This window comes from Canis lupus, chromosome 17, assembly GCF_011100685.1.
Source record: "Canis lupus familiaris isolate Mischka breed German Shepherd chromosome 17, alternate assembly UU_Cfam_GSD_1.0, whole genome shotgun sequence".
In the NCBI taxonomy this organism is placed as follows: Eukaryota; Metazoa; Chordata; class Mammalia; order Carnivora; family Canidae; genus Canis; species Canis lupus.
This window is the reverse complement of record NC_049238.1, coordinates 37,364,320-37,391,354: the sequence shown is the minus strand read 5'-3', so window position 1 is coordinate 37,391,354 and position 27,035 is coordinate 37,364,320. Positions and strand designations below refer to the sequence as shown.

At 45.1% G+C, this 27,035-nt stretch overlaps 2 protein-coding genes and 1 long non-coding RNA gene across 4 annotated transcripts in view; 1 reads left to right on the top strand and 2 right to left on the bottom strand.

Annotated features, from left to right (window-relative positions):
- LOC119869695 overlaps positions 1–2,554 on the top strand; it is a 53,799-nt gene extending 51,245 nt beyond the window's left edge. The window contains exons 3-4 of the long non-coding RNA XR_005372431.1: positions 1,803–1,932; positions 2,426–2,554. This is a non-coding gene — a long non-coding RNA (uncharacterized LOC119869695). The remainder of the gene's footprint in view (positions 1–1,802; positions 1,933–2,425) is intronic.
- A 3,812-nt stretch (positions 2,555–6,366) lies between these two features.
- IL1F10 (interleukin 1 family member 10) lies at positions 6,367–24,218 on the bottom strand. Of its 2 annotated transcripts, XM_038561490.1 has the most exons (9): positions 24,162–24,200; positions 23,922–23,982; positions 22,347–22,368; positions 21,101–21,228; positions 15,627–15,737; positions 9,870–9,929; positions 7,758–7,843; positions 7,340–7,467; positions 6,367–7,054 (listed from the first exon to the last, which is right to left on the bottom strand). In XM_038561490.1, exons 5-9 carry the CDS (start codon positions 15,671–15,673, stop codon positions 6,842–6,844), a joined length of 534 nt encoding a protein of 177 aa, XP_038417418.1. In that variant the 5' UTR covers positions 15,674–15,737; positions 21,101–21,228; positions 22,347–22,368; positions 23,922–23,982; positions 24,162–24,200; the 3' UTR covers positions 6,367–6,841. The 2 variants fall into 2 exon arrangements, with proteins under 2 accessions (XP_038417418.1, XP_038417417.1); XM_038561489.1 differs by having other exon boundaries at positions 23,922–24,218.
- IL36RN (interleukin 36 receptor antagonist) lies at positions 18,688–24,245 on the bottom strand. The gene is made up of 5 exons (XM_038561491.1): positions 24,162–24,245; positions 23,922–23,982; positions 22,283–22,368; positions 21,101–21,228; positions 18,688–20,906 (listed from the first exon to the last, which is right to left on the bottom strand). The coding sequence occupies exons 2-5, from the start codon at positions 23,948–23,950 to the stop codon at positions 20,682–20,684; spliced, it is 468 nt and encodes a 155-aa protein (XP_038417419.1). The 5' UTR covers positions 23,951–23,982; positions 24,162–24,245; the 3' UTR covers positions 18,688–20,681.
- Between the last annotated feature and the right edge of the window lie 2,790 nt (positions 24,246–27,035).

Below are 27,035 nucleotides of genomic sequence, written 5' to 3'. Positions count from 1 at the left end.
TTAGATTGGTTGTTACATGGCAATACGTAACTGAGATACCATGAGAAGCACTTTAGACATTGACTAGGAGTCCTGAGACCCCATCCACTCCTACCAGCTCCCCTGGAAACTAGACCCTTCCTCCACTACTCCTACCCACTACCAACCATTCCTAATAAATCTGGGAAAGTGTCCTGGTGCTATTCTTCATAGGGCCTGACCTCCAAATTGGACCATGTTGAGAATCCTACTTGAGTTTCTTGGGACTGAGCACCATAGTGACCTGAATAATGAATATTCCCTCAGCTTACTTGTTCATCTATTCCCGTATTTATTCAGCAAATGTTGCTAAGTGCCTGACACATGTTATAAACACTTTTGCATACTCATGATATATAAACAAACAAAACAGATTAAAACTTCTGCCCTGTATAACTTGTATTCTAGTGGAACAGAAAGGAAAAAAGTAAAACAAATAAAAACTAAATCATAGAGTACGATAGAATATGATAGTATTATAGAGGATTCGGGAGTGCTGAGATGCGGGGAAGGGTACATGTTGCTATTTTAAATGAAGTGATCAGGGTAGCCCTCGTTGAGGAAGTGAGACTTCCACACAGAAGGCTAGTGCAAAGGCCCTGGGGTGGCATCAAGGCTGGAGTGTTTGTTTTTGGAGAGCAGTGAAGAGCTTGTTGTGGCCAAAGCGGAGAGAAAAATGTAGGAGAGTAAATCAGAGATAACTGTATTAGGGTTCTCCAGAGAAACAGAACCAATAGAACAGATTAAATAGACAGATGATGATCATGATAGATAGATAGATAGATAGATAGATAGATAGATAGATAGATAGATTATACAGAAATACTGAGATACAAAGATATAAATACTCATATCAGCCCATATATATCTATTTATCCATGGAGAGAGAGAGAGAGAAAAAAGAAGGATTTATTATAGGAATGCACTCATACAATTATGGAAGCCAAGAAGTTCCACAGTCTGCCATCTGCGAGCAGGAGAACCAGGAAAGCCAGCGGCAGAACTCAGCCTGGAGTCCAAAGGTCCTAGAACCTGGAGCTTCAATGTCCAAGGGCTTGAGAAGATGGATATCCCAGCCTGAGAAAAAAGAAAATTCACCTTTCCTCTGTCTACTTCTTCTTTTGGGGCCCTCAGTGGATTGGATGAAGCCCACCCACATTGGTGAAGGCCATCTTCTTTACTCATCCTACCAATTCAAATGCTAATGTCTTCCAGAAACACTTGCACAGACACTCCCAGAAATAATGCTTTACCAGCTATGTGAGTATTCCTTAGCTCAGTCAAGTTGGAACATGAAACTATAATAATCCATTTCCCCCATAAACCCATGAGCATTCGTTGAAATAATGTTCTCTGTAAGATGTCTAGAAAATACTTAGCTAGGAGATACCCAAGTCTCCAGTTCTCTGAGTAGACAAGGTCATGGTGGCTGTACTATTTATTTGTTTGTTTGTTTGTTTGTTTGTTTGTTTATTGATTGATTGATTGATTTTCTCAGATCTTATGGCCATGGGTCCTCAGAAAGTATCAGTGGAAGATGCTCCAGTGAAGAAGGGCTTCTGCCAAAACTCCAGGCTTCCAGGCTTCTTTGTCACTCTACTTTTATGATCAGAGCTTAGGGGTGTCCCAAAGGGGTTGGAGGGGACGACTGCAGGAGAGGATGATTCACTGTAGCATCTCTGTCACCAGGAGAAGGAATCAGGTGTATATGTTTTGCTCCTTCACACATATACACAAGAAATAAAATTGATATGTGTTCAATATCCATCTTTCTTCCTTCTTAGGCTCCAAGCTTCTAGAGCACCTAGAAGGTTCTAGGAAACTTGCCAGAAGGAAGGAGCATGCAGGGCTTTGTGACGTCTCCCAGTGATTTGGATCTGCACTCACACACCATCTGAGAAGGATGCAACTCTTGTAAGTGAGGCAGAGATTTGGTGCACGGGAGTTAACACACAGTGAATACTAAATGTAGGAGGAATTAAATTTAATTGTTCACAGCCTCAAAAAGGCAGTGAAGAAGGTTGATCTTTGTTGCCACCTGCAGCCTGAAGGCTTCACTGCAAGCTGTTGGCCTCAGAAACGGGCTCCAGGACCAGATCCTGGATTGCATGGAGTTTGTGCCTTTTAGGGGCAGAGATTGGAATTTGCTTTAAGGATAGACTTTGTTTTGGCAGAATCACTAGGGAACATTAATAGTTACGCAAATGTAAAATCCAACCAGCAATGTTATCAAATAACTCAAATGCCAATGCTTCTAAGATGTTAACTTTCCTGTTTATGCTCATTTTGTTCATTTTTGTCATGCTCATTTATGAAATGGTCATATATTTTAGCCAAATGGTATCTAGGAAAATTTAGCTCCCATTAGAGTCTTCTTTCTCACTTTTATTTTCCTCCCTGATTCCAGATTTATACCTCCCTAAAACTGCCTTATGTTGTGGAGCCTGTGGAGTTTGTGTCAAATGTTTTGAGCCATTGTTTGTAGGGGCTATAATGTAGGAGTGGGATCATGAGATGAAAATTGGGGTCAAAAGGTAAGTGTCCCTAGATTTTAAATCCTGCTTGGAATGACATATGGGTTACAGGAAACCCTGAACACATTATTCTCTTGTATAAAGTTGCTCCAGAGCTTCTTGGAATAAAGACAAAGTCCTTTATCAACAGCTGCCTAGCTGTCTAGCACATCTTGCAGGCACACATAGAGCACACACACCCAAACATTAACGCATATATACAACACACAAATGTACACATGTGGACACCGGTTCACACGTGCATACATGCACACCATACATATATACGCACATGTACATGCTTATGAGCACACACATACATGTGTGTACTAACTAACACACACATGCTGCCACACTCAGGACTTCCTGAAGGCATGTGACTGTCTCCTCTGCCTGGAATATCTTGACCTGCCCCCACAGCTCCTCCTGTCCCTCACCTGGCTGGTCCCCATGGATGCCTCACTTTCTCTAAATCCTTTCCTAACCCTCTTGAATGGAACCATTTACTCTCCCCACCAGCCTGGCTCCCTGGTGCTACCAGAATGAGAGGTTACTACACTGTTTTCCAATCACTTGTTTCCTAGCTTCTGGCTCCCAACTACCGTTCACCCTGAGATGTAAATAGTGGCTGAAATGTAAAGTGTGCCTCTCCCAGAAATTTACACAGTAATAGCTTTGATTGGCTGGGGTTTTTTTTTTTAAGATTTTATTTATTTATTCATGACAGATACACAGAGAAAGGCAGAAACATAGACAGAGGGAGAAGCAGGTTCCCTGTGGGGAGCTCAATGCGGGACCCGATCTTAAACCCCAGGATCATGACCTGACCAGAAGGCAGACTCTCTATCACTGAGCCACCTAGGAGTCCCTGACTGGGTGATTTTGGAATGAAACCTTTTTTGTGGTCACCAGGGGGAGGAAGAATTAAAAAACAAAGTCTTGGGAGTTGGAGGAAGAACATTCCTAGCATCTCTGAACTGTATTTATCAGAAGTTACTTCCATTTCCTACTCTTAAATTCCAGTGTCAGAACATCCCATCACAATTCATAACAGAGCCCTGCAGAGTTTCAGTCCAAAGCTCCTTGAGTGCTGTTTGGAGTGTCTTCTAGTCATTCTGTAGAAAGCAAACAACAAAACGTGTTGTTTTTTATTCCTAACATCTAGTTTCCCCATACTACACGATCTACACCTTTAAAGGATAGAGACTCTGTCTCCTGAGTTTCTTTCAACCTTTTCATCTCCCAACCACTAATAAAGAATTGACATATATTAGAGGCTCAAAATGTGTATTTTTTTCTTTTTTACTTAAATAGAGAAATTGATCCAATTTACCTTTCTCTTATGAACTTTGTCCACAACCATCTAGGCAAACCCAGTTCTTCTCCCATTTGTGGACCCTGTGCCAAGTTGGGTCAAATTGAGTTACCATGAGTGAAGGGGATAGGCAAATATGGGGAGGTGACAGGGGCTAGACAAACCTTGGAACCAAAGCACCAAAGCTGATCCCAGGGCAGTGCCAAACAGAAGGCAGGTGGGGGAAGTGAAGAGGAAGGTGGAGGTACTGCAGCCCTAGTAGCAGCTGGATTTGTCCAATGTTGACCTCAGGGGGTCAAGCTTAAAATCCAGTCCTGCTTTGGATGAGTTTTCCAGGTCTCCTGGATAAGGTGTAACCTCCCTCACAAGGCACTCATAGCCAGGCCCTTCCTAACTTCTCTCTTTTTTTTTTTCCTTCCTAACTTCTCATCTTAATTTTTGACAACTCCTCAGCCACAAGCCCTGGGGGCCAGCAGGTGGTGTCCCACCATGCCCCAGAAGTACTAGGAGCTCTTTTCCATCATACCTCTCCAAATTGTTCTGTCTGCCTAGAAATGCCTATACCCACACTCTCTGCCTGGAAAACTACTCTTTCTTTGAGACCCAGACTAAGTGCCCTTTCCTTTTGGAAGCCCTGTCCAGTCCTCTCTGCTAACCCCACCTCTGTGCCGCAGTGGGGAGCATCCACCTGGCTACCATATGGCTCTCCTTACACTGTATCTTGAACAATCCACAAGACCCAAGTGATCATCCACTAATCTATTGAAGGCATTGTACTTCTGCATCATCTTTGGTGTTCTAGCAGCTACTCTGGATACTGATGACCCAAAATTTAACAGAACATGCCCTCTAAAAGCACAGAGTGGTCTCAACACATAAACACAATAGTTATGACATGGTAGCCAGGTGATAAAATAATTGGGGCAGATGCAGGCCCTGGAGAAGCAGGGTAAGAATCTAAACTCATTAAAGGCATAAGGCCAACATGTCTCTCCTCTGCTAAATCCATTCCTATAGGGGTACCTGGGTGGTTCAGTGGTTGAGCATCTGCCTTTGGCTCAGGTCATGATCCTGGGTCCTTGGATCAAGTCATGCATCAGACTCCCCACGGGGAGCCTGCTTCTCCCTCTGCCTATGTATCTTCCCCTCTCTCTGTGTGTCTCATGAATGAATAAATAAAATCTTTAAAAAATAAATTAAAAAAATAAAATCTTTCACATAGCTACCTTTCACACTTAAAGATAAACTGAAGCCCTCACTTTGCCTTTAAGACCTCCATGACCCAGTCCCTGCTGGTCTTGCTCACCTCCTAATTTTCTCCCTTGTTCCCCAGGCTCCAACACCCCTGTCCCCCACTGCTATTTGAACACACCAAGCCACTTCTGTCTAGGAGCCCTGTATGCTTGCCACTCCTCTGCCCCATCACTCCCAGTCCCCCTTGCTCTTGTCCTTCAGCCTCAGCTCAGATGTCACCGCCTTAAAAAGAGTCACTGCCCCAGACCACCTTCTCCAATGTTATATCTTTCAATACCTACCACCACCCTTACCCTCTATCATATAAACTGTTCTTATTTGTTTAATGTTTCTCCCACTCAATGATCAGCTCCAAAGAAGCTTGTTCTTGTTCGCCCTCTTTTCCCCATCTCCCAGAACAAGAGTGGAATAAAAATGTGTGGAACAACATTGGGGTCAGATGGGCCCGGATATCTTGGGTTTCATCCTGTACAGCTCATGCGACCTTCAGCAAGTTATTTCACCCCTGCTGTTTCAGTGTCCTCATCTGTCAAAGGGATACAAATGTTCACCTTGCAGGGCAGCTCTGAAGGTGAAGACAGCCTGTCCTTGGCTACCTTGGTCCCTGGTGCATGTTGGATGGACGTGGAGTAGTTACACAGGAGAGAAAGAGTGCCAGCAGCCCATCACTCTGAGCACTGACACCATGGGCTCTCTGCCCACGTCTGTGCCTGACCCCACATTGTCTGTGAAATGGAGAGGGATCCTGGCTCTGAGGACAAATGTCAGTCCTGACTGCAAACTCTCAGCCAAGTCCCAACCCTGTATTGCTGGCTGGAACAAGTCAGCTCGGCCCTGCTCCACTATAGCCTTAAACTCAACACACTCAGTACAAACTCGCCATCTCTCCCTCGCTGATCCTCCTTGCTCCTCACAAGTCAAAACTAGCAGACAACCAGGGGCACTGATCAATCGGTTGAATGACTGATTAACTATGAAATATCTGATAGGCAAAGTACAAGATTTAAACTAAATCTACTAAAAATTATGAGCAGCCCAAGACTTTGTCCACCTGTAGACAGAGGGGGAGAGCTGGGTTCTGCCTGGAGCTTCTGGCTGTTTCTGGAAGTTGTAGAGCAGATGGGCTGCAGGAGAAGCTGTGGCAACCTTCCAAGAATTCACTGAGTGACTCATTCCCCTTTCAGTAAGCACTGTTCACAGGGATATACTAAGACCTTGTACTATTTTCCTATTGTTACTATAACAAATTACCACAAACGCAGTGGCTTAAAACAACACAAATTTATTATTTTAAAGTTCTGGAGGTCAGATGTCAGAAATGGGTTTCAGTGGACTAAAATTCAGTTGTTTCTCCTAGAATCTCTAGGGCATAATCCATTCCTGTGCCTTTTCCGGCTTCTGGAAGCCACCTGCATTCACTGGCTGGTAGCCCTCATCCCCTACGTTTGAAATTAGCAGCACAGTATTTTCCATTCTCTGGTTCTCACCCTCCTTCCTCACTCTTAGAAGGACCCTTGTGGTTATACTGGGACCACTGTGATAATCCAGATGCTCTCCCCATCTCAAGATCCTTACCTTCATCACATTTGCAAAGTCCGTTTTGCCTTGTAAGGTAACATTCACAGATTCTGGGGATTAGGATGTGGACATCTTTAGGAGGGGCATAATTTTCCTACCACAGATCCTGAGCAGGATGAGCTTGGTGCGGGGGCATTGGCCTGGAGCTCAGCCTCCTGCATCCCTACCGACTCTGCTCAAAGTAGAATTCAGTGCGGGCCAATGGCTCACTCTCCTTGACAAGTTGTACTGGCTGCTGGGGCTCAGCTGGGCCACAGAGAAACCAGCCAGGCCAGGCAGCAGCCTCAAGCTTGAAGGCTGAGCCTGAGCTTCTCTGGAAGAAGGTGAAGCGTGTAGCCTGTTCACCACCCTTGTACAGGTCCTCGATGTTCACATCCTGTGGGGGCAAGATGGCTGCTGCAGGATGAGGCCACTGGTTGAAGTGTCAGCCCTAGAGGCCTCTGGGGGTTGGCCAATGAGGGACTTTACAGGGAGGGTCCATACCCAGGGAAGGGCCTTCTGTAGGTTCTGGAGGGCAGGGGTCTTGGCACTAGGTGTAGAGGGAAGGGGAGGAATGTGTGGACCTGGCCGGGAGTCCCACAGATGGGTGCAGAGATGTCAGAGCATCCTGGAAGCCAGGCCATGCCTTCAGGGTCCCCCAGAAGAAGGTGTGGTTTCTCACCTCCAGCTGCAGGGTAGGCCCCTCTCCTGTCTCCACACATGCTAGGCAGCGACTGCCTCCCTGGATCCCCAGGAAGATGGGGACTTTGGTACGGTCCAGGCCTCTGTTGGGAAGTATGCAGATCTTCTCTGGGAGGAAAGAAAGAAGAGAGCCAGGAGATAAAAGGACCCAGATTGTAAGTTCTCAGTGAGCTAAGCCTGGGCAGGAAAAAACTGGGCCAGGGCACACCTGGCTTGACCCCTGCATGCAAGCTGCCAGGCAGGCTGGGACCCCTGCAGCGGTCATGACACTCTTAAAAGGAGAGGTCCTCAGCTGCTCCCTGCCTCTTCTTACTGTCACCAGGGCAGGAGGGAAGAGGAAAGCCAGTGGCAGGTGGAGCATGAATGTGTCCAAGGGGGTGGAGGCCCCAGATGCTCACCTGCACAGCAGTTGTCCACATTGGGATCTCCCACCAGGAGCTGGTCACCTCTGAAGTATAGAGCCTTCTGATCTGCATCCTTAATTCTGGAACAAGATGGTAGAGCTGACAGCCTGCTCCATTTAGGCAGCACCAAGCCCCAAAGTCACCCCCACGCTCTGAAGGATTACACTGAGCATTTAGGTGTTCTTCTCTCCTACAGGAGGAAGTAGGTGTATGACTCCACCCAAGAGTAGGTGAAACCAGGTCAGCCTTAAGGCAAGGGAAGGTCTTCTGGAACTCATGATTCTCAGAGGCTCCCTTTACCAGCGTTAGCCTCTGTCAGGGCTCTGGGCTAGCGAGGGAAGCCAGTGTCTTCTCACTAATGGGTAGACAGTTTTCCTGATTATGCTAGCCCCCTTTTCATGCCCTTCCTGAGAAATTTCCTAATGAGGCTCAGATGTCTCTCTAGAATAGAGTGACTCTTTTCCCAGATTTTCTGGGCCTGAACCAATTTTGCATAAATGTTTATTCCCTTCAAGGAAGGAATTAATTGAGTGTATAATAAAGTGTGGTTTGTGGGGCACCTGGGTGACTCAGTCAGTTAAGCACCCAATTCTAGATTTTATCTCTGGTCTTGATCTCAGGGTCATAAGCTCAAGCCCCATGTCAGGCTCTGTGCTTAGCACAGAGTCTGCTTGAAATCCTCTCTCCCTCTCTCTCTACTCCTTCCCTTCGAATGTGTGCTTCCTCTCTCAAATAAATAAAATCTTTTAAAAAAATAAATGTGGTTTGCTCTTCAAATATTTTAAAGACTTTCTTGTAGAGTAAAATCCACAAATCAGAAAAAAAAAATCTTATGTGACAGAAGGTTTGGCAACATGGTCACCCTGTTCCATGCAAGGTGTGTTCTAGGGTGAGCCCGTGCTATGGGTGCCAAATTTAGGAGGTCAGTGAAGAGCTGGAGGGTGTGATTACAGTCATTTGGGGTTGGCAGTGGTTCCAATGATCGGCATGGGAGGGTAAATACATGCAGGGGAGCAGGGAGGGAACTGTGGTTGAATGTACACAACATCAAAGTTCCCGCAGGTTATTAGCTCGGTCACTTGGGTGTCTTCAAAATGTCTGTCAGTCACTCTCAGGACCTTGGGAGCCCACCCTACCTCCAAGGGCAGAACCTCTGGGCCAATGCCATCGCCTCCAGGAGATTTTTCTCTCTCAATAACAGCTAATTATAATATCCTTAGCTAATGACTGTATGTGTTTAAAGTAGGTTCACTTGTACAATAAAAATAAATTTCTGAAAAGACCTTGGACTTGCCAATTGGCATTCCCTCTCCAACCTGGGCAATGAGGACTTGTGGGTAATTCATCTGCCAGCAACATTCTATTTGGAGACCAGAACCCAAGTTAGATATGCCAAAGTGCTGACACCTGTTTTGTCATTTGGGTGCTTCACACACATGTGTCTTGCCATCCTAGGCACGTTGAAACTTCCTGGAGGCCCCAGCTGGCCCCCTCATGTCTAGCACAGGGCAGGCCCATGGTGGAACTGAGGAAATGCAGCCCAGAAGTCAGTCCTGTTTTATTTGTGTTATGTCTCATCTTGTTTCTCAAAGGGCTGGAGGCAGTTTACAATGAAAAAAATCACAGGCAATAAAATATACACTCTAAGTAGTGTCTCGAATGTCAAATGAGGTAAAAGTGACAGCTGGGAGTGCAGACAGGGAATAAAGGCCACGGAGGCTGACATATAAAGATGCTGTCACTGAGATTCAAAATTGTCTCTGAGTTCCTGGAGAGAGGAGGACGGAGCAGCACAGAGGGTGAATCCTGGCTCTGTGTGACATGAGGTAATTTATGTAACCTCTTTGAGCTTTGGTTTGAATGGACTCAGTCATGTCTCCCTTGTAGGTTACTCGGGATGGAGGCAAGGCAGTAGAAGGGCTGGCATCTTGAGGATGCTCAGGAAACAGAGCTATTGTTATGATCATGATGAATAAGCTTAATTATGGGTCACTTGAGATTTTTTGGGTGAGAAGGAGCTGCATCCCTATCCTTAGCCTTCTTTCCCTCTTCCCATGTCATCCCTAAACCCCTGGTTCATAAAGGAAGGACTCCAGGAAGACTTACATGTAGTATCGTGTCATGGGGAGGGAGCACATTCCTGTGATTGTGGGTGACTGGTCCTTGCTGAGAGAGAAGGAGAGAAGGGCTGTCAGAGAAGGAGGGTATGTAGAGCTGGGGGCAGGCTCCCTAGGGGTCCCCAAATCATTAAATCACAAACTGGAAAGATCTCACTAGGCTGCTTATGTATAATTGGCCTGCTGGAATCCACCATGGTCTCTCCAGCCCAGCAAGCTCCAGGCAGCTCTGCCTCACCCTCCTCTGGGGCAATCTGGCAGGGGTGTGAGCCCATGACATGTGCATGGTGCTAGCTTGGGGAAACCAAAGAATGGGTTCCTCAAAGATTTTAGACAGGAGTACTTCCTGGGGATGAAACTGAGGTGGCATGTGCTCCAGCCTCACAGTTTGGGGATGAGCTGAGCTCAAATCATGTCCCACTGCCCAGCCTGGTCCTAGAGTCACCACACTACTGTCCTCCCCGACCTGAGCTGAGGGAATAGCAGCGCTACCGGGAGGCATCACCAGCCTGCTGCTGGAGGGTGTAGGATCTCCCTTCAGGGTTAGCCTCATTCCTAGAGATTGGAACATTCTGCCAAGACTGTGAAAGAGAGACCACCCACCCCACCCCACCCCCATTCTGCTCCAGATGTAAAACAGGACAGGCCTGAAATATAGAGACTTGTGTGTTTGAGGATGAGTGATCTAAATTGTATCCTATTATTAATCCTGGACCACTCAAATTTGAGGATGAGTGATCTAAATTGTATCCTATTATTAATCCCGGACCACAAAGCTTCACACGGCTCTCCTCTCCTTCTGGTTGGATTGTCCTGCCCTAGAGCTTTTCCCCAAAATGACCACCTTCAGAAAGGCCATTCCAGAACCTAGCAAGGAAGAAAACCCAGAGTCAATCAGGGCAAAAGAGTGGTAGCCATTAAAAGTAGCCCAGAAAAGTAAATGCAAGGGCGGCTGGGGCTGAGGTATACACAGTAGGTCTGATTCTCACTGAGTAAGAAGAGGAAATAGAAAAAAAAGAGGGGATAGTAGAAACTAAGAAGGAACAGGGGAAAGAATGGGGACAGAAAGGAGCAGGGCTCAGAGGGAGAGAGTTTGACATGGAGGGACATTTTGAAAAGTGGGTGAGGAGGAACAGGTTGATGATGACAGCAGGGCTTCTGGCCACGCCAGTAGCACTGAGCTCCAGTGCCCAGTGTTAGTACTGGATCTGCCACTTAGTCACTGTGGACAAGTCATTTTCCATCCCTGAACTTGGAGGTGGGCATTTAAGTTTTGGTGAGAGCAAAGAATAACAGGGTGCCTCTAGGAGTGCAAATTCTGATGGATGTCGGTGACATGATTAAAATCTTAAAACAGGGATCCCTGGGTGGCGCGGTGCATGGAGCCTGCTTCTCCCTTCTGCCTGTGTCTCTGCGCCTCTCTCTCTCTCTGTGACTATCATAAATTAATTAATTAATTAATTAGTTAATTTAAAAAAATAAAATAAAATCTTAAAACATTCTACACATACTTTAATATCACCTGTTCCCCTTATTATAAGGAAAAGTAATGGATTGTCCAAATGTTTAATTATAAAGATGTTCACTTTATTCAGACAGTAGTAAGAATTTGGAAATAAGCTAAATGTCCAATAGCACATCATTAGTTTAAAAAATGATGGCAAATTAAGTAAATAAGAAACATGTACATTAAAGATGATATTGTGGAAGAACATTTTACAACATCAAAATATGGGAAGTGGAAAATTCAGGTTATAAAGAATGTGTGCCTTATGATCCCATTTAAAGGCACACACACTGAGAGATACACCCAGGGATAAAGACTGTCCATATTGTTACACCACCTGTCTTCAGCAGGCAGAATTATGAGTGATTTCCTTTTAAACATGTCTTAACATCTTTACTATATGAACATGAATTTCCTTTGCAGTATAAAGCAGGTTTTCATTTTTTTCAAAAATTGAAATCCTCAAAGAGTTAAAAATAGAGCTACCCTAGGACCCAGCAATTGTACTGCTGGGGATTTACTCCAAAGATACAGATGCAGTGAAAAACTGAGACTCCTGCACCCCAATGTTTATAGCAGCAATAGCCAAACTGTGGAAGGAGCCTCGGTGTCCATCGAAAGATGAATGGATAAAGAAGCTGTGGTCTATGTATACAATGGAATATTACTCAGCCATTAGAAATGGCAAAAACCCACCATTTGCTTCGACATAGTTAGAACTGGAGGGTATTATGCTGAGTGAAGTAAGTCAATTGGAGAAGGACAAACATTATATGGTCTCATTCGTTTTGGGGAGTATAAAAAATAAGAAAGAGAATAAAGGGGAAAGGAGAGAAAATGAGTGGGAAAAATCAGTGAGGGGGACAGAACATGAGAGACACCTAACTCTGGGAAATGAACAAGGGGTAGTGGAAGGGGAGGTGGGCAGGGGGATGGGGTGAAACGGTGATGGACACTGAGGGGGGCACTTGACAGGATGAGCACTGGGTGTTATGGTATATGTTGGCAAATCAAACTCCAATAAAAAAAATTGAAATCAGTTAAAGTCATTGGCTCCCAAACATGCTTGCCCACCAATCACCTGGGGGCCTCTGGATAAGTACTATTTTCTGGGCTAAAGTTTCTGATTCTCCAGTGTTTGAAGTGACTCCATGACTAGCCAGGCTTGGGAACTGGTACACCATCTCGATTTTTCTCACTCTCAGTAGAACATATAAATCACCTGCCGATTTTGGTTCCCTAGGTCTAGGCTGGAACCTGAGACTGTGCATTTCAAACATGAAACCAAGTGATATGAATACCGCTGGTCCCTGGCCACACTTTGAGTGGCAAAGGACTAGTAAGATGGACAGGCTGCCAGCAGCGTGGCCTCAGTGCAAGCACTCTTAATGCTGTGCCATCTCTCAACTGAACCACTGGGGCTCCTTTGGTTGTAGCTGCAAAAATATGGGAAGCCTAGTAGCTTTGCCAAAGTCTGGCTGGGACAGATCAAGTGGAGGGCTCTGTGTGTGAGGATGAGGACTCCCACTCTTGGTCACTGTCAGCACATGGGGAGGCGGGCAGAAATTCAGTGCTGGTCCAGTCCAGCTGGATCCCTGGGGGCCCCAGAAGCCTTTTGTCCCGGCCTAACCCTAAATCCCAGTATTTTTCTCAAAGACTCCCATATCAGCCACCCCCTACCTGGGTTCTGGCTAGACTGTGATGAGGTGAATAGGAGTGAGAAGCCGGCCTCTCGTCCATCAGAGAGCCTGGGGTTCTGGTGCTGAGTGTCTGCCATGATCCCTCTCAATGCACCACACACTCCATACCTTAAGCTTTCCCTTCCCTATCATCACCAAGTGACCTTTCCCTGGACTTTGGCCTATAGTCCTCTCTGGACACCACTTCTGCCTGTCTCAGACTTCATCAATCCACCTGTCCTGAGTCAAAAACAATTATCCAAGTAGTGCTAGGCTTTCTCCATCACACCCTCTCCTCTTTCTCCTATACATTTTCTATGTGGACTATGTTCTCTCCAAACCCATATGTTAACTTCTGTGGAGCCAAATCTAAAGACTCTTTTGATTCCTCTAATATTTGGCTTCTGCCTCTTCAGAGCTCTTGACATTGATTGATTCATTCACACCTCCATTTTCCCCTTCTCAGGTTCATGTAGATTCTCCCTTCCATTTGGCGGTGTTCCTAAGGTGGAAGTCACAAGTCTAAGTCCTAAGCACTTTCTCTTGTACTGCATGGATTTGCCATTCACTCATTTCCAGAGCTGCAGTGATCATCTTGGTCTAATGCTTCCCAAGCCCCAACTGAACATGCTATTTTATCTCCAACAGTCTATAGGACACCTACCTTTGGACATCCTGCCATCACACTCAACCAAACAGATATGAAATCAAATCAATCTTTTCCTCCTCTCAGCCCATTCATCTCCCCCCTTTTCCTTATTCTAAGTCTGATTTACCAACAAGTACTGATAAGTTATTCTTTAAAATGTAATTTTGTCAGGGCACCTAGGTGGCTCAGTGGGTGAGCATCTGCCTTCAGCTCAGGTCATGATCCCAGGGTCCTGGGATCATGTCCCACATCAGGCTTACCATGGTGAGCCTGCTTCTCCCTCTGCCTGTGTCTCTGCCTCTCTCTCTCTCTCTCTCTGTCTCTCATGAATAAATAAGATCTTTTATAAAAAATGTAATTTTGTCTCCTTTTTAAAGATTTAGTTATTTGAGAGAGAGAGAGAGAGAGAGAGCATGAGTAGGAGAAGCAGAGGGAGAGAGAGAGAATCTCAAGCACACTCCATGCTGAGCATGGAGCCCGATGTAGGGCTCAATCCTACCACCCAGAAATCATGACCTGAGCTGAAATAAAGAGTCAGATGCTTAACCAACTGTGCCACCTAGGTGCCCCTAAAATGTAACTTTGTCTTCCTAATAGCCACTGGACCTGTGCCTGGATTCCTGATTTTTCTACCTTTAATCTAGTCCAACCTATGTGAGGTACCTGGACCTATATTCTAGGTATTGCTTTCACAACATCCCCACCCCACTCTAGAATCTACAGTGGCTGCCCATTTCATCATCATTTGGCCCTGATTCACTTTTATGAGTGTATTTACTTTTCTGTGGACACTAAACCACCCCTCTAGGCACGTGCCTTCTTCTTATCTTTCCAGTGGGCATGCTCAGAGTTGTCTTTGATTTCCATGGCTCAAAAGCCATGCCCCATCCTTTCCATCCATTCAGGTCTTTTGGCATTAGAGCCACTGGATATGTTATCATTTATCCATAGATTGAGTCTCTGGCTCTACCAAATTAATTATCAGGTCAGAGTAACAGCTCAGACATATGAAGTTATGTCACTTAACCTCCAGTTCTCAGTTTCAGCATCTATAAAATCATAGAATTAGAGTCTGTGGTTATTAAGATTCTTTCCAAATCAACCTATCTATGATTCCATGACTCAGAGTTTAATGAATCTTTACTCTTGTAACCCTACTCTGAACTCCTATTAAATTTCACTGTATTGTGTATTGTTCTATATACAGACATATTTTCCCTTATAAAAGTTAAGAATATCTTGATCCATGAAGGGTAGCATGTATCTTCTTCCCACCACCATGACACACACATATACTTACAACCAGGACATAGAAACACACATGGGAGATTTCAACCGCGGTTGGGTTCTAGACCTAAATCTGCTACCAATTTGTCTTGCCACCTTAGAAAATCCCCTGTAGTCCCTGGGCCTCCCACTAGTTATTACAATGAGAGGCTAGGCAAGGTCAGTATTTTTCAAAACTAAGTTTCACAATGAAAATTTACAAGGAAACCTAATGAAAGTAAAACAGATAAAGGGGAGCTTGCTTTTGCTGAAACAGAGCATGATGGTGACACCAGAACCCTGCGAACACTGTACTGTCCTTGACCACTACAGCAAGCACTGGGGCATACCCCAAGCCTCACCACACACTTGAATTCCACTGGCCTAGCTATCTGAAATTACTTTTTAAAATCTTCTTATCTAAGTATTTTTAAATCTTGACTTGGCTTAACCAATGCCTTCTCTCAAATTCTTTCTATGTGCTCCCAGACTTATTTAGCATCCCATGAAATTCTGTGCAGGGGGTACCTTGTTATCTAGAGAGCTTGCCAAGAGGCATTGAGGGAGGGGATGTATCAGAAATATTGACAGAAATGAGAAGGAAAACGAGAAGGAGAGATAGAATACTGCCTATCAACCACTGACCTGTAATCCTGGAAGCCTGGAATGTCCAACTGATTTCTCCAGGGCATCTGCCCTGAGTTTATACTGTCTGGTCAGGGTGGGTCAAGCCTGCAGCAATCTTTATAATTGGCTCTAGGATGGGAAAGAAGAGACTAGAAATTTCACAATGCCTTTAGTACAGAGTGGATAATAAGAAGGTGGGGCATTAATGAGTGTTTGTTGAAGGGGGAGAGACTCATCCATTAACCCCTAGCAGAAGCCAGTCGCTGGGCCCCTGCTCATAGCTACTGTCATTGACATTGTTATTGGTGTTTTCAATAGCCAGGTAGACAGTCTTGGGGTCAGATGTCTTCATATTACCTTCCCTTTGGTGCCCCCATGGGGCTCTGTCCTAGACTTAGAGAGGTAGAGGAGGCAAGAGGGGATGCATCTGAGGGGCCCAAAGACAGAGCAACCTTTGGTGTTTTAAGCCAGGCTGCAGCCAGTGAGATAAGAGAGGGGACTGATGGCATTACATGTATGGCCCAGTTTGGAAAGAGGGGAGGGAAGCTTTTCAACAGGTCCTATATTAGCTGATACTAGGTTGATGACACAGAACATCTAAGGAAACCCACCTACAGAGGACATTGACCTTAGATACATGCTGGGACTGAGCAGCCATCACATGCCCTGAAGTGCTTGGACACATGACAGTGTGAGCAGGGCAGAAGTAAAGAGAATACTCAAGCCTCTAATCAACATTACTTAACTCAGTCCATCCATCCACCTATCTGTCTGTCCAATCAACCAACGATCCACCCATCCACCAATCCACCCATCCACCCATCTATCTATTCACAAGGGTCAGAGAAGCTTAGCATAGTGTTCTCTGGGGACCATCTGCCTTATGGTAATTTTCACTCTAAAGTCATTTGCACAGTTCCACAAAGGGCCTGGTAAGAAAGTAGGAGAGGTCCTCATGCAGATGCTTAAAGGGTGACAGATAAGAAAAGATGGGAGGGAGGGGACCCAATTTCTGTTTCTTAAGGCCAACAGTCATTCTTCACCCCTCTCCCAATCTCTTATCTCTCTGGAAAGGGCCAACACATGGGGTATTATGCCAGGTAATCAATGAGCATTTACTGAGCATTTCACTGCTGTGTGACAAAGACATGCAGTGCATAGTCCCTGTTGTTAGATAGCTTTACGGTTCAGCTGGGGAGCTAAGTCATAAACACTTAAAAAGATAATTAAGAAGGCCAGACTCTAATCTGTGGGACAAGAGCACATTGGAAACGATAGAGGCAGAGAATCTCCTTGAATAAAAAAAAAAAAAAATTCCCAGAATTGAAAGGGCCTGAGTCATGGCATATAGGCTTCCTCCAAATGGAGAAACCTGTGCGACGGCACCCCTGAGACATAGTTAATCAGGCTCTTCTTCAACACTTCCGCAACCTCTTAAAGGAACCCTAACAGTGTATGTGGTCCTTGCGGTTAAAATTTTTGGGTCACACATAATTTCTACTCATTAGTCCTGCTTGTGCCTCCTAGAATTACACAGAACAAGTTTATTTTTCTATGAGGCAGAGCTTTGAGTGTTTGAATGGAGCTCTCTGTGCTTTGCTTCTCCAGGATAAAGAGCTTCAGCATCTTAGCCTCTGCCCTTAGGATTTGGTCTTAGGACACTCTCTATTACTCAGAACACACTTGTAGTCCTCAATGCCTATAACTGGCACCAATGCATTTCACCTCTATAAATACAGGCCAATCTGGGGGCTTATACTGAAATTGAAGAAATCTAAAACCACTATGTCTCTTTCAAAAAAGAGTCAGGATGCCAGGGTCCCCTAGCCTATACATTCCTAAAGGCAGCATTTAATACTCCTTCCTTTTCTATGGATTCATATCAGGTTATCTCTGCTGAAACCGTTTTGAACTCTACCATCTTACAAATGATGAATCAATCACTTTAGGCTGGAGAAAGCTTCCAGGTTGAGGTGAAATTTCAGCTGCTCCTTGAAAGGTGGGCCCATTTAGATGGGTGGAGGAGAGAGAAAGAATATTCCAGGGTGGAAGAATAGTTTCCACCTTCTGTACTCACTGATTTCCAGTTATTTGTCAAATATTATTTGAGGTGCTTAGAAACAAATTGATACAGCCTTGACCTTGAGGTCATTTCAGGGGCCATAGAAGTTGGCATAGCAATGTAGCACAGAGTAGATAACCAGAGATCTCAATTCAGCAAAGCCTTCTTGGAGGAGATGATGATATGAGACTATGAATGGGCCTGTGGGCAAAGAAAGAGTGTGAACTGGATCTGTAGAAACAAGCTTGATGCCCGGAGCTCATGTTCTTGATACTTCTGAGAGGTCTGTGATACAACTTATGCTGTCTGCTACCTGAAGGCTTTGGCGGCATCTGGGTCTCAGTAGCTCCACGGAGACAGACCCTTCTGGTCTGGCCACCTCCTTGCTAGTGCCTCAGCAGAATATGAACCTGCCAAGCTTGTCTGACTGGTGAGGTGCAGGAAGAATGCCTGGGGCTCAGATTTAGACCTCTCCTCTGGCTTCTGTTCTGATCCCCTAGAGTTTAGAAGGTAGGGGTGCTGGAGTGACAGTCCTTGGCATGTCAGACTGGAACTGCAAAGGTAATCAAGGAGGAACTAAATCTTGCAGGAACAGAGAATATTCAACAAATTTAGTATGATCAACTTTTAAACAGAATGTTTGGGGAAATAAAAGGTCAGATGTTAATTTTGAGAAGGGAAATGAAAATATTGGAGAAAATTGTAACCATAATAAAATAAATGTATTTCTTTCTCTTTCCCTCTGTATTAGTTATCTCATTGCTGTATAACAAGTGACCCCAAAATTTAATTGAGGAGTCTGAGTGGCTCAGTCAGTTAAGTGTCCAACTCTTGGTTTCAGCTCAGGTCATGATTTCAGGGTTATGAGATCAAGCCTTGTGTCAGACTCCATGCTCACTGGGAGTCTGCCTGAGATTCTCTATCTCCCTCTGCCCTCCCCACTTATGTGTGCCTGTGCTCTCACTCTCTCTCTCTCTCTCTCAAAAGATGAATAAATCTTAAAAAAAAAACCTTAGCAACTGAAAGCAAAAACATTTATTTTCTCAGTTTCTGAGAGTTGGGGATCTAGACCCGCTTAGCTGGTTGGTTCTGCTTCAGAGTTTCTCTTGAGGTGGCAATCAAGTTGTTGGCCAGAGTTGTGTCATCTGAAGGCCTGACTGGGGCTGGGGAAGCTGCTTCCAAATGCACTTATGTGGCAGTTGGTAGGAGGCTTCATTTTTCAACACATGGGTCTCTTTTTAGGGCTGCTTAGGAGATGGCAGCTGGCTTCCCCAGAGCAAGTAAACAAAGAGAGAAAACAAGATAGAGGCTGCAGAGTCTTTTGTAATCTAATCTCAAAAGTGGCATAATATTACCTCTGCCACATTCTGTTGGTCACAGAGAAAATGTGGGTACAATGTGGGAAAAGACACACACACGATGTGAGATGGGATCAGCAACGGCTGTGTTAATGTCATAGGGCCACCACAACCAATTACCACACAGCTGGTGATTCAAAACAATAGAAATTTGTTCTCTCACAGTTCAGGAGACTAGAAGGCCATCCTCCCTCTGAAGGCTTTGGGAAAAAATTCTTCCTTGCCTCTTCCTAGCTTCTGGCAGTTGCCTCAATCATGGCATTTCTTGCCTTATTGCAGTGAAAGTACAATCTCTGCCTCCATCTTCACATGGCCTTCCTGGTCTCTGTGTGCCTACGTGTCTTCTCCTCTTCTTGCACATGCAGTCATGTTGGATTTAGAGCCTACCCGAATACAGCATGACCTCTTGACTAATTGTATCTGCAAAGAACCTAATTCCAAATAAGGTCACAGTCTAAGGTATCCAGAAGGAAATAAATTTCAACCAGCACAGGATCCTTTGGAGGCTGAAACCCACACCTTGCAATCTTAGGGAGCTGTGACCACTCTAGGTCCAGAATTGTTCTTTCTATAAATTCCTTCTCCAGGAGATTTCAACCATGCTAACTCATCATATTCTCTTTCTTTGCAGGTTTGAGGAGATCTATGTTCTGATTCTTGCTGCTGCTGACCAGCAGAGTTCAATTCAATTTGAATTTCACTCAGGGAGTGCCGAGGATGGTCACAAATATTGTCTGCTCTGTTTTCCCCAAGATTAACTTATTTATTACACAAGGAGTCCATCTTCATCATGGAAGAATTAGAAAATGCAAATAAATAAAAGAACAAAAAGAAAAATCACCTATAATTGCTAAATTGATATTGCTAAAATTGAAGTAAACTCTTTCAGACTTCTATGCAGACACATATAGATATTTTTTAAATTAAAATGAAATTACAAGATATGCTACTTTGTAATTTGCTCTTCTCACTTAGAATGCCACGAGCAACTTTTCATGGGAATAGATACCAGTATCTTGGATTTTAATGGTACCTCAGGCTTCAAAAGGTAATGCCTGGACATTCTTCAGCCTTCTGAGCTGGAGTCATTCCTCGGACATCACCACCCTCTGCTGCCATGGCTAGAGCACGAGGGTGGATATGGAAAAGATAGAATATGATGGCAGCTGAGTTGTAAGGAAGAGGGATGGGGCTGGGCCTTGGGTCTCTAACTCTATGACCTCCCTATTCTGCATACTGGTGGATGACAGGACTTCATGTGAGCAGCTGGTGGCCCTAATAGGCTCAACTTGGGATGGACTGGTCTGTGGGGCTCCGGACTACTGGGTAAGTTACCATGAAGCATGAAGGATTTCCACAATTCCCTCAACCCTGACCCCTTAGGAACCTTTTTATGTGATTTCCAATTCATCTTGAGTGGTTTTTGCAAGATTCCACACAAGTAGCACCACTCAACAGGGAAAGAAAATGTGGACAAAGCCCCAAATCTCAGAAGGATTTACCTAAACTGGGAATCAAAAGGGAGAGTGGCCGAGTGCCAGCCAGAGGTGAGGCCCTGAGAGCAGATGGTGGGTGGCTGCCATCAGTGTCCTCCTCCACCTCTGCCCCGCCTGAGCTGCCTCTGCTCAGGTAGGTTCTGAGGGATGCATTGCCCTAGTCACACTGCTGGAAGTAGAAGTCTGTGATGGGGTTGTCCCAGCTGGCATCCTCTGAGAGCTGGGTAAGTCTGAGAGGCTGGTCTGCTTCAGGCACGGTGCAGAGGAACCAGCCTGGGTAGGCAGCTGACTCAAAGCTGGAGGTGAGCCCCGTGTCCCGCCGGTAGAAGGTGAAGCTCTTGGATTCCTTGGCACCAAGGTAGAGTTCCATGATGTTTACTGGCTGTGAGCAGAGGGGCAGGTGAGGGGAAGGAGTGGAGGAGGCAGGAGAACTGGGCTGGGGGCATGGAAAGGCAGGGCTGCAATCACAGAACCCTGTGAGGGAGAGGAGCTCAGGCCCTAGGATGCATGGCCCAGTGGCTTCAGGATCTGCTGGCTTATGAGGTCAGATAGCAAGGAAGCCCCCACAGGACTCACCTCTAGTTTCAGAGTTGGTTCCTGCCCTGTCCCACACGACAGGCACTGGCTTCCTCCCTGGACGCCCAGGATGACTGGAGACAGCTTGGCATCCAGAGACCGGTTGGGGACAACACTGATCTCCTCACCTAGAGAAAGGGAGCCATATTCAGGGGAATCTTCCCCTACATCGTGGACTTTGGAGAGCAAGACCTGCATGAGACATCCTGTCCCTAGACTGGGAAAAGGGAAGCCTGTTAGCCGCTGTCATCTAGGGAAGGGTGGTCTCTTGCCAACTGGCCCAATGACATTGAGGCATGTAAGGACATTGTACCATATTCCCATCCCTAGGCCCATCCTCTTATCCAGGTTCAAACCTTCAAGTCTTTTCTAAGCTCTAGGGAAGATCTGACCATTTCCTTTAATGCCTCTTGCCCTTCTGGCCTTGTTTTGGAAACTTGATTTGGTAAGACTATCATCAGATTTATTCAGGCATATTTATACCTTCTGTGATATTCCTGAGAACAAGAGGGTCTCCTTCTTCTCTGTACCATCCCCCACCACACATACAAACACATACACATTCACACATACATACATGCATGCATACACACATACACACAAGCACACACAGCCTGGCAGGAGTATCTGCCTGGCTCCACAGCCCAGTAAAGGTGTCCCAAGTGGGCAGGTATGTGCTATTTTAGAAACAAAACCTGTCATAGTGTATGGGGCAGAAGAAGTAAGCATGAGGCCAGATGGTACCACCTGCTATCTGGGTTGCATCACTCTGAGTAACCAAGAATCCCCACAGAGCAGAGGGGACCCTGTGTAAAGGGGTGGAAAGTCACTCTCACATGGGAATAAAGGCCTAGAGGCCTGTTTCAGATCTCTCCTCAGTACTGGGTCCCAGGAAAAGGAAGGTTTGGCCTAAGTCCACCTATGAGGGAAGAACAAAGCATTCATCCTGGAAAATATTCACACGTTTGCATAGAGGCTTCAGGTGGCACTGGGGCATGTGTCCTCACTTTGGTACAAGGTATAGTATTTTAATTGTCCTGCTTTTATGATGTCCCCTCTACTGTGTCAGGTCTGGGATCTGTAGGCCTGTGCCAGTTTGCATAGCTATTCTAAGCCCTCTTCAGGCCCCCTCCTCTCAGTGTATAGACACCTAGGGACATAGGGTCATTTTTTACCACCAACCTTTGATGACCTTCCCTGCATGCAGCCCTCCAGCTAGAAGCTGGTTATCATGCAGATAAAGTACCTTCAGTGCTGCATCCTTCATTCTGAAACATCAAGACACTTAGTTAGGGGAGGGATGGGTGTTTGTTCAGGCTGGCTGGGCTCTACAGAGTCCCCCAGTATCAGGCATTGTCTCTGTCTCCTCCCACTGTGCCAGAAGTAACTGCCCAACCTTCTCTGCCAGCCTGCTGGGCTCATACCCTACCAATGAGATAATAACACAGCCTCCCATCTGACTCTTGATTTTGCTCCTTCACCTTATTCCATCTTTTCTACACCAACCAATATTCTCCATGTGTGGACTGTGAGTCAGAGTGCTGGGTTCTTGTCTGGCTGTGCCACCATTGCTGCTGAGTCACAACAGATAAGCTGCTTGCTCTCTCTGGGCCTGAGTCTCCCCATTGCTAAATTAAGACAATGGGTTAGATAATCCCCAAGCCTCTTCCAGATGAAAATATGATTCTTCAATCATTTTTAAAGACATGAAGTCACATTTACTTCCATTTATTAAGTGAGGAATATCTTTACATTTAAAATTCTTGGGGCGTCTGGATGACTCAGTCAGTTGAGCATCAGACTTTTGGTTTCCAGCTCAGGTTGTGATATCAGGGTCATGAGATTGAGCCTTGTGTCAGGCTCGAGCTCCGTGCAAAGTCTGCTTAAGTTCCTCTCTCCCTCTCCCTCTGCCCCTCCCCACTATGCACACTCTCTCTCAAATAAATAAATAAATCTTTAAAAAGTACAAAAAATTAAAATTATTTCATTTTACTTTTCAAACTTATTTCTCATCTCTGATCACAGTTGATTTTTTGACATCCTGTGAGGTGAAAAATATATCCTAAAGTGGGTTTCTTCAGAAATTATATGGAAATAAGTATGCTATGTGAAAACTGGTTCAGTGATGGCTAAACACAAACAAATCTCATTCAAAGTTACTAATATATTGCATTGCACTGTGGTTCTCTTATAAGAAGACACAGTGGTATTTCCCACATGACTTGATCAAGGAGCAGCACTGTAAAGCCACTCATAGGATTGGGGATCTACAGAACACACGTTGGGAAAAGCTATGGTAGACTCTGAGTTCAGAGTAAGCAAAGACCATTTTCAGTCACTAGTGCAAAATCCAGAACGCAGCAGACTGACTGGCTCAGTACACGCCAGTGGACAGAGAGATTGATTGACTAAATCATTTTGTTGTTGTTTCGCCCTGAAGGGCAGCAGGGAGGTAATGGAGCAGAGTGGCTGGACTGACATCAATTCATCCCAGTGGGTGGTAACAGCTCCGACTGGGTCTCCTGACTTCCCTTCTCATTATGGATACTCAGGGCTGCGGCTGCACACAGACTGATGCACTTGCTCCCTCTTCTCATCAGGGAACCCCCATGAGGTGGCCAGCCTCAGCTTGACAGAGGCTGGAAAAACTTCTCTTAGGACAATGAAGGGCTGTTCACAACTTCCGAGCTGCCCACCCACCCATGAGAGCCCCAGCTCTGGGCAGCCACAGCCCTTCTCTACCCAGAAAGGATGGACAACGGGTCTACCCATAACTTACTTCCCCCAGAGGACACACCCAATCAGAGGTTCAGATACTCACCGGAAGCACAGCGCCCCACTCAGGACCATCTTTAGCTTCAAAGTGTGTAGACTCTCTTATTCTGAAATAACACAAAATCTTAGGTGGAGATATAGACTGAGCTGGCAGGGGCCTGGGTAGCAAACAGCCTTCTGACCCCGCCCACAGTATGTGAACATCCCCCACAGAACAGAGGGTTCTAGAGGTGCGGAGAGCCTCAATCCTGCTGGGGAGAATGAAACCCAGCTCCCCAAAGGACACCTCAGAATGCTCCTTTCTCCTGGCAGAGCCTGTGTATCTGCCCGTTCCTCTGGGATGCCTCAGCCCTTTTAATAATGCACTAGGGAGGAGCCCCTGAAACTGCCAGAAGCTGAGGAGGAGCAGGGTTTCCCAGGTATTTCACACCACCCTAAGCCTCTGGAAACACCTACTGTTCATTACCTCTCCCAGGGAAGGAAGGTTCTGCAGATAGCATTCTTTCAGCAATTCTGATGAATTTCCAAGGGGCTTTCCAGCTCTTCAAGAGCACTCAGCTCCCAGACCTTAGACACTTCCAGACCCAAAGGCTTCAATGCAAATAGCCCCTCAAGGAAAGCAGATTTCAGAACAAATTCCCCCTTTCTCCTCCCTTCTTCTCTTCCTTCTGTCCTTCCTTCCTTTGCCAGGCCTATGGAAAATGCCAGAGGTGGGGCTTTCCTGCTCAGGCAATGTTTTAGTCTACATTTTCATCGTAGAAAAAACCTGAAAGTCCAGATTGGAAAAAAAATCCATGAAAACTTGTCTTCTAAAAAAAAAAAAAAAAAGAAAGAAAGAAAACTTGTCTTCTTTGAGTGTACCATCAGAAAACCAATGACATTTTTCCTCTGTGTACATATACATGTGACTGTCAATCCTGTCTCCCACAACTGTGTCATAGAGCCTACACTCTATTCAACGTGCTTTTTTTCATGTAGCAAAATAGAAGAATATCTTTCCATACCGAATATGAATTATGGCATAACATTGAATAGCTGCACACACTTCACTGTATAGACGCATCATTTATTTATAATGATCAATTATCTATAGTCTATTATTATTTGCTATTGAAAATCATGTGATGACAAACATCTTTGTATCAACCTCTTCACTCATGTGTCTGATTATTTCCTTAGAAAATAAAATCTAGTCCATGCCACCTGTACTCAATCCTTCTCCAATACCTAACTGGCAAAAAAAATATGTGACTGGGAAAAAATTCATGTGGTTTCAATACCTCCATACACTCTCCGTGATGGAGCTGAATTAAAGGTAGAGGGCAGTGCATAATAACAATTTAACGACCAACAATTTAATGACTGATAGCCATTTATTGTTAAGGTACAAATTTTAAAGAAATTGTGTTCCAGCTTATAGGTAAAAAGGCCTTAAAGCATTCAAAAATAAATAAAATATTGAGGTTTTCTAATGTGATAAACACCTTTCAGAGAACTTTAAAATATAGAGGCTACATTATGCAAAATCATTAAATTGGCCAAATGGAAATGACACTGAAAATAACTACAAAAAGGAACAAAATGAAAAAGAAATACCAGAAGGTGTTGGCCTATAGACAGAGTGGTTTGTTTGTTTGTTTGTTTGTTTAAGATTTTACATATTTATTTGAGAGGGATTGAAAGAGAGATGGGCAGCCTGGGTGGCTCAGCGGTTTGGCACCTGCCTTCAGCCCAGGACATGATCCTGGAGACCCGGGATCAAGTCCCGCATCGGGCTCCCTGTGTGGAGCCTGCTTCTCCCTCTGCCTGTGTCTCTGCCTCTGTGTGTGTGTGTGTGTGTCTCATGAATAAATAAATATAATCTTTTAAAAAAAATGAAAGAGAGAGAACACATGAGTGCTGGGTGAGGAGGGGCAGAGGGAGGGAATCTTCAAGCAGACCCCTGGCTGAGCCCAGAGCCCAACTGACCAGGAGCTCTAACAAACACTCATGAGATAACAACTTGAGCCAAAACCAAGAGTCACACGCTCAACCAGCTACACTGCCCAGGCCCCCCAAAAGTGGTTTTAAGCAGACCGACTTTCATTTGTAAAGTGATTCTAGAGAAATACATATTGTTTCACTTGAAAAGGCTGCCCTCTCTGATCACCTGACCTCAGTGATTTGCACCCATGTACCTACAGGACACATCTGTGGGGCTTCAGAAGCTCTGTCCTCATTCTGACTAAGATAGAATGATACCAGTGCATGGCTTCCCCTCTCCAGATGGGGCGGCTTGCTGAGGGTACAGGGGGCTATGTCTGCCAGCTTCGTCTCCCTTGCAATGTGCTTCATGGTGATGGGTACAGGATGAATGGATGGAGAGGTGAATGAATGAGCTAAGATGATGCAAGTGACAAAAATAAAATGAATGCCATGAAGAAAGTTAAGTTCTTCAAACTTGAAAATAAGACAAAATGGTGACCACATGTGTTTCCAATATCACACTAGAGCATGGTCAAACAGGCCCCACCAGCGATTACTCAATTCTCTAGGAAACAGATGTCTTTGGCTTATTGATGACTATGGATTAGATAGACTCTGTGAAGTTAGGTGTGAACTAAGAGGAAATTGATAAATTGCAAATCATTTCTGCCTAGTAATAAAGATGGCCCTAGAGGGTGCAGTTTTATTGCCTTGCAATTCATTAAGCAGGGTGTTGTTGTTGTTGTTGTTTTAAATCTAAGTCAGCCAACCCATTCCACCATTTATTTCCTGACTGATCATGTCTTTTGAATCAGTTTTATCATCCTGCTAGTTCCTTCACTTATTAATAATGATAAATCCTTGGCACATGCTCACTCTGTGTTTGTGTGAGAGTTGTGTTTTGGACTTTTTTGAAAATTGAACTGACACTACTTAAGATATGTTATTTTGCCCCAAGTCATACATCCTGTGTGATGGTTTTAAAATCTGTCCACAAATTCTTTGATACTCTACCATTTAAGAGGTGGAGCTTAGTTTTCCTTTGAGTGTGGGCTGGGCTTCGTGGCGTGTTTCTAAAGAATATACTACCTGGTGGAAGTGGCAGGGTGCCACATCCTGATCTCTCCTGGCTCTCTCTCCGCTGGGGGAAGCCAACTGCCATGTCAGAAGGACACTCAAGCAGCCTATGAAGAGG

What these genes read in the sequence shown, in the direction of transcription:
- IL1F10 (XM_038561489.1), bottom strand. Translation starts at nt 15,673, where the DNA reads ATGCCCTGGAGAAATCAGTTGGACATTCCAGGCTTCCAGGATTACAG. An exon ending in CCCATGACACGATACTACAT is followed by an intron (nt 7,844 to 9,869) that starts GTAAGTCTTCCT and finishes ATCTTGTTCCAG; the next exon opens with AATTAAGGATGCAGATCAGA. An exon ending in TGTGGACAACTGCTGTGCAG is followed by an intron (nt 7,468 to 7,757) that starts GTGAGCATCTGG and finishes CTTTCCTCCCAG; the next exon opens with AGAAGATCTGCATACTTCCC.
- IL36RN (XM_038561491.1), bottom strand. Translation starts at nt 23,950, where the DNA reads ATGGTCCTGAGTGGGGCGCTGTGCTTCCG. An exon ending in AGTGGGGCGCTGTGCTTCCG is followed by an intron (nt 22,369 to 23,921) that starts GTGAGTATCTGA and finishes TTGATGTTTCAG; the next exon opens with AATGAAGGATGCAGCACTGA. An exon ending in TGCAGGGAAGGTCATCAAAG is followed by an intron (nt 21,229 to 22,282) that starts GTTGGTGGTAAA and finishes CCCTTTCTCTAG; the next exon opens with GTGAGGAGATCAGTGTTGTC.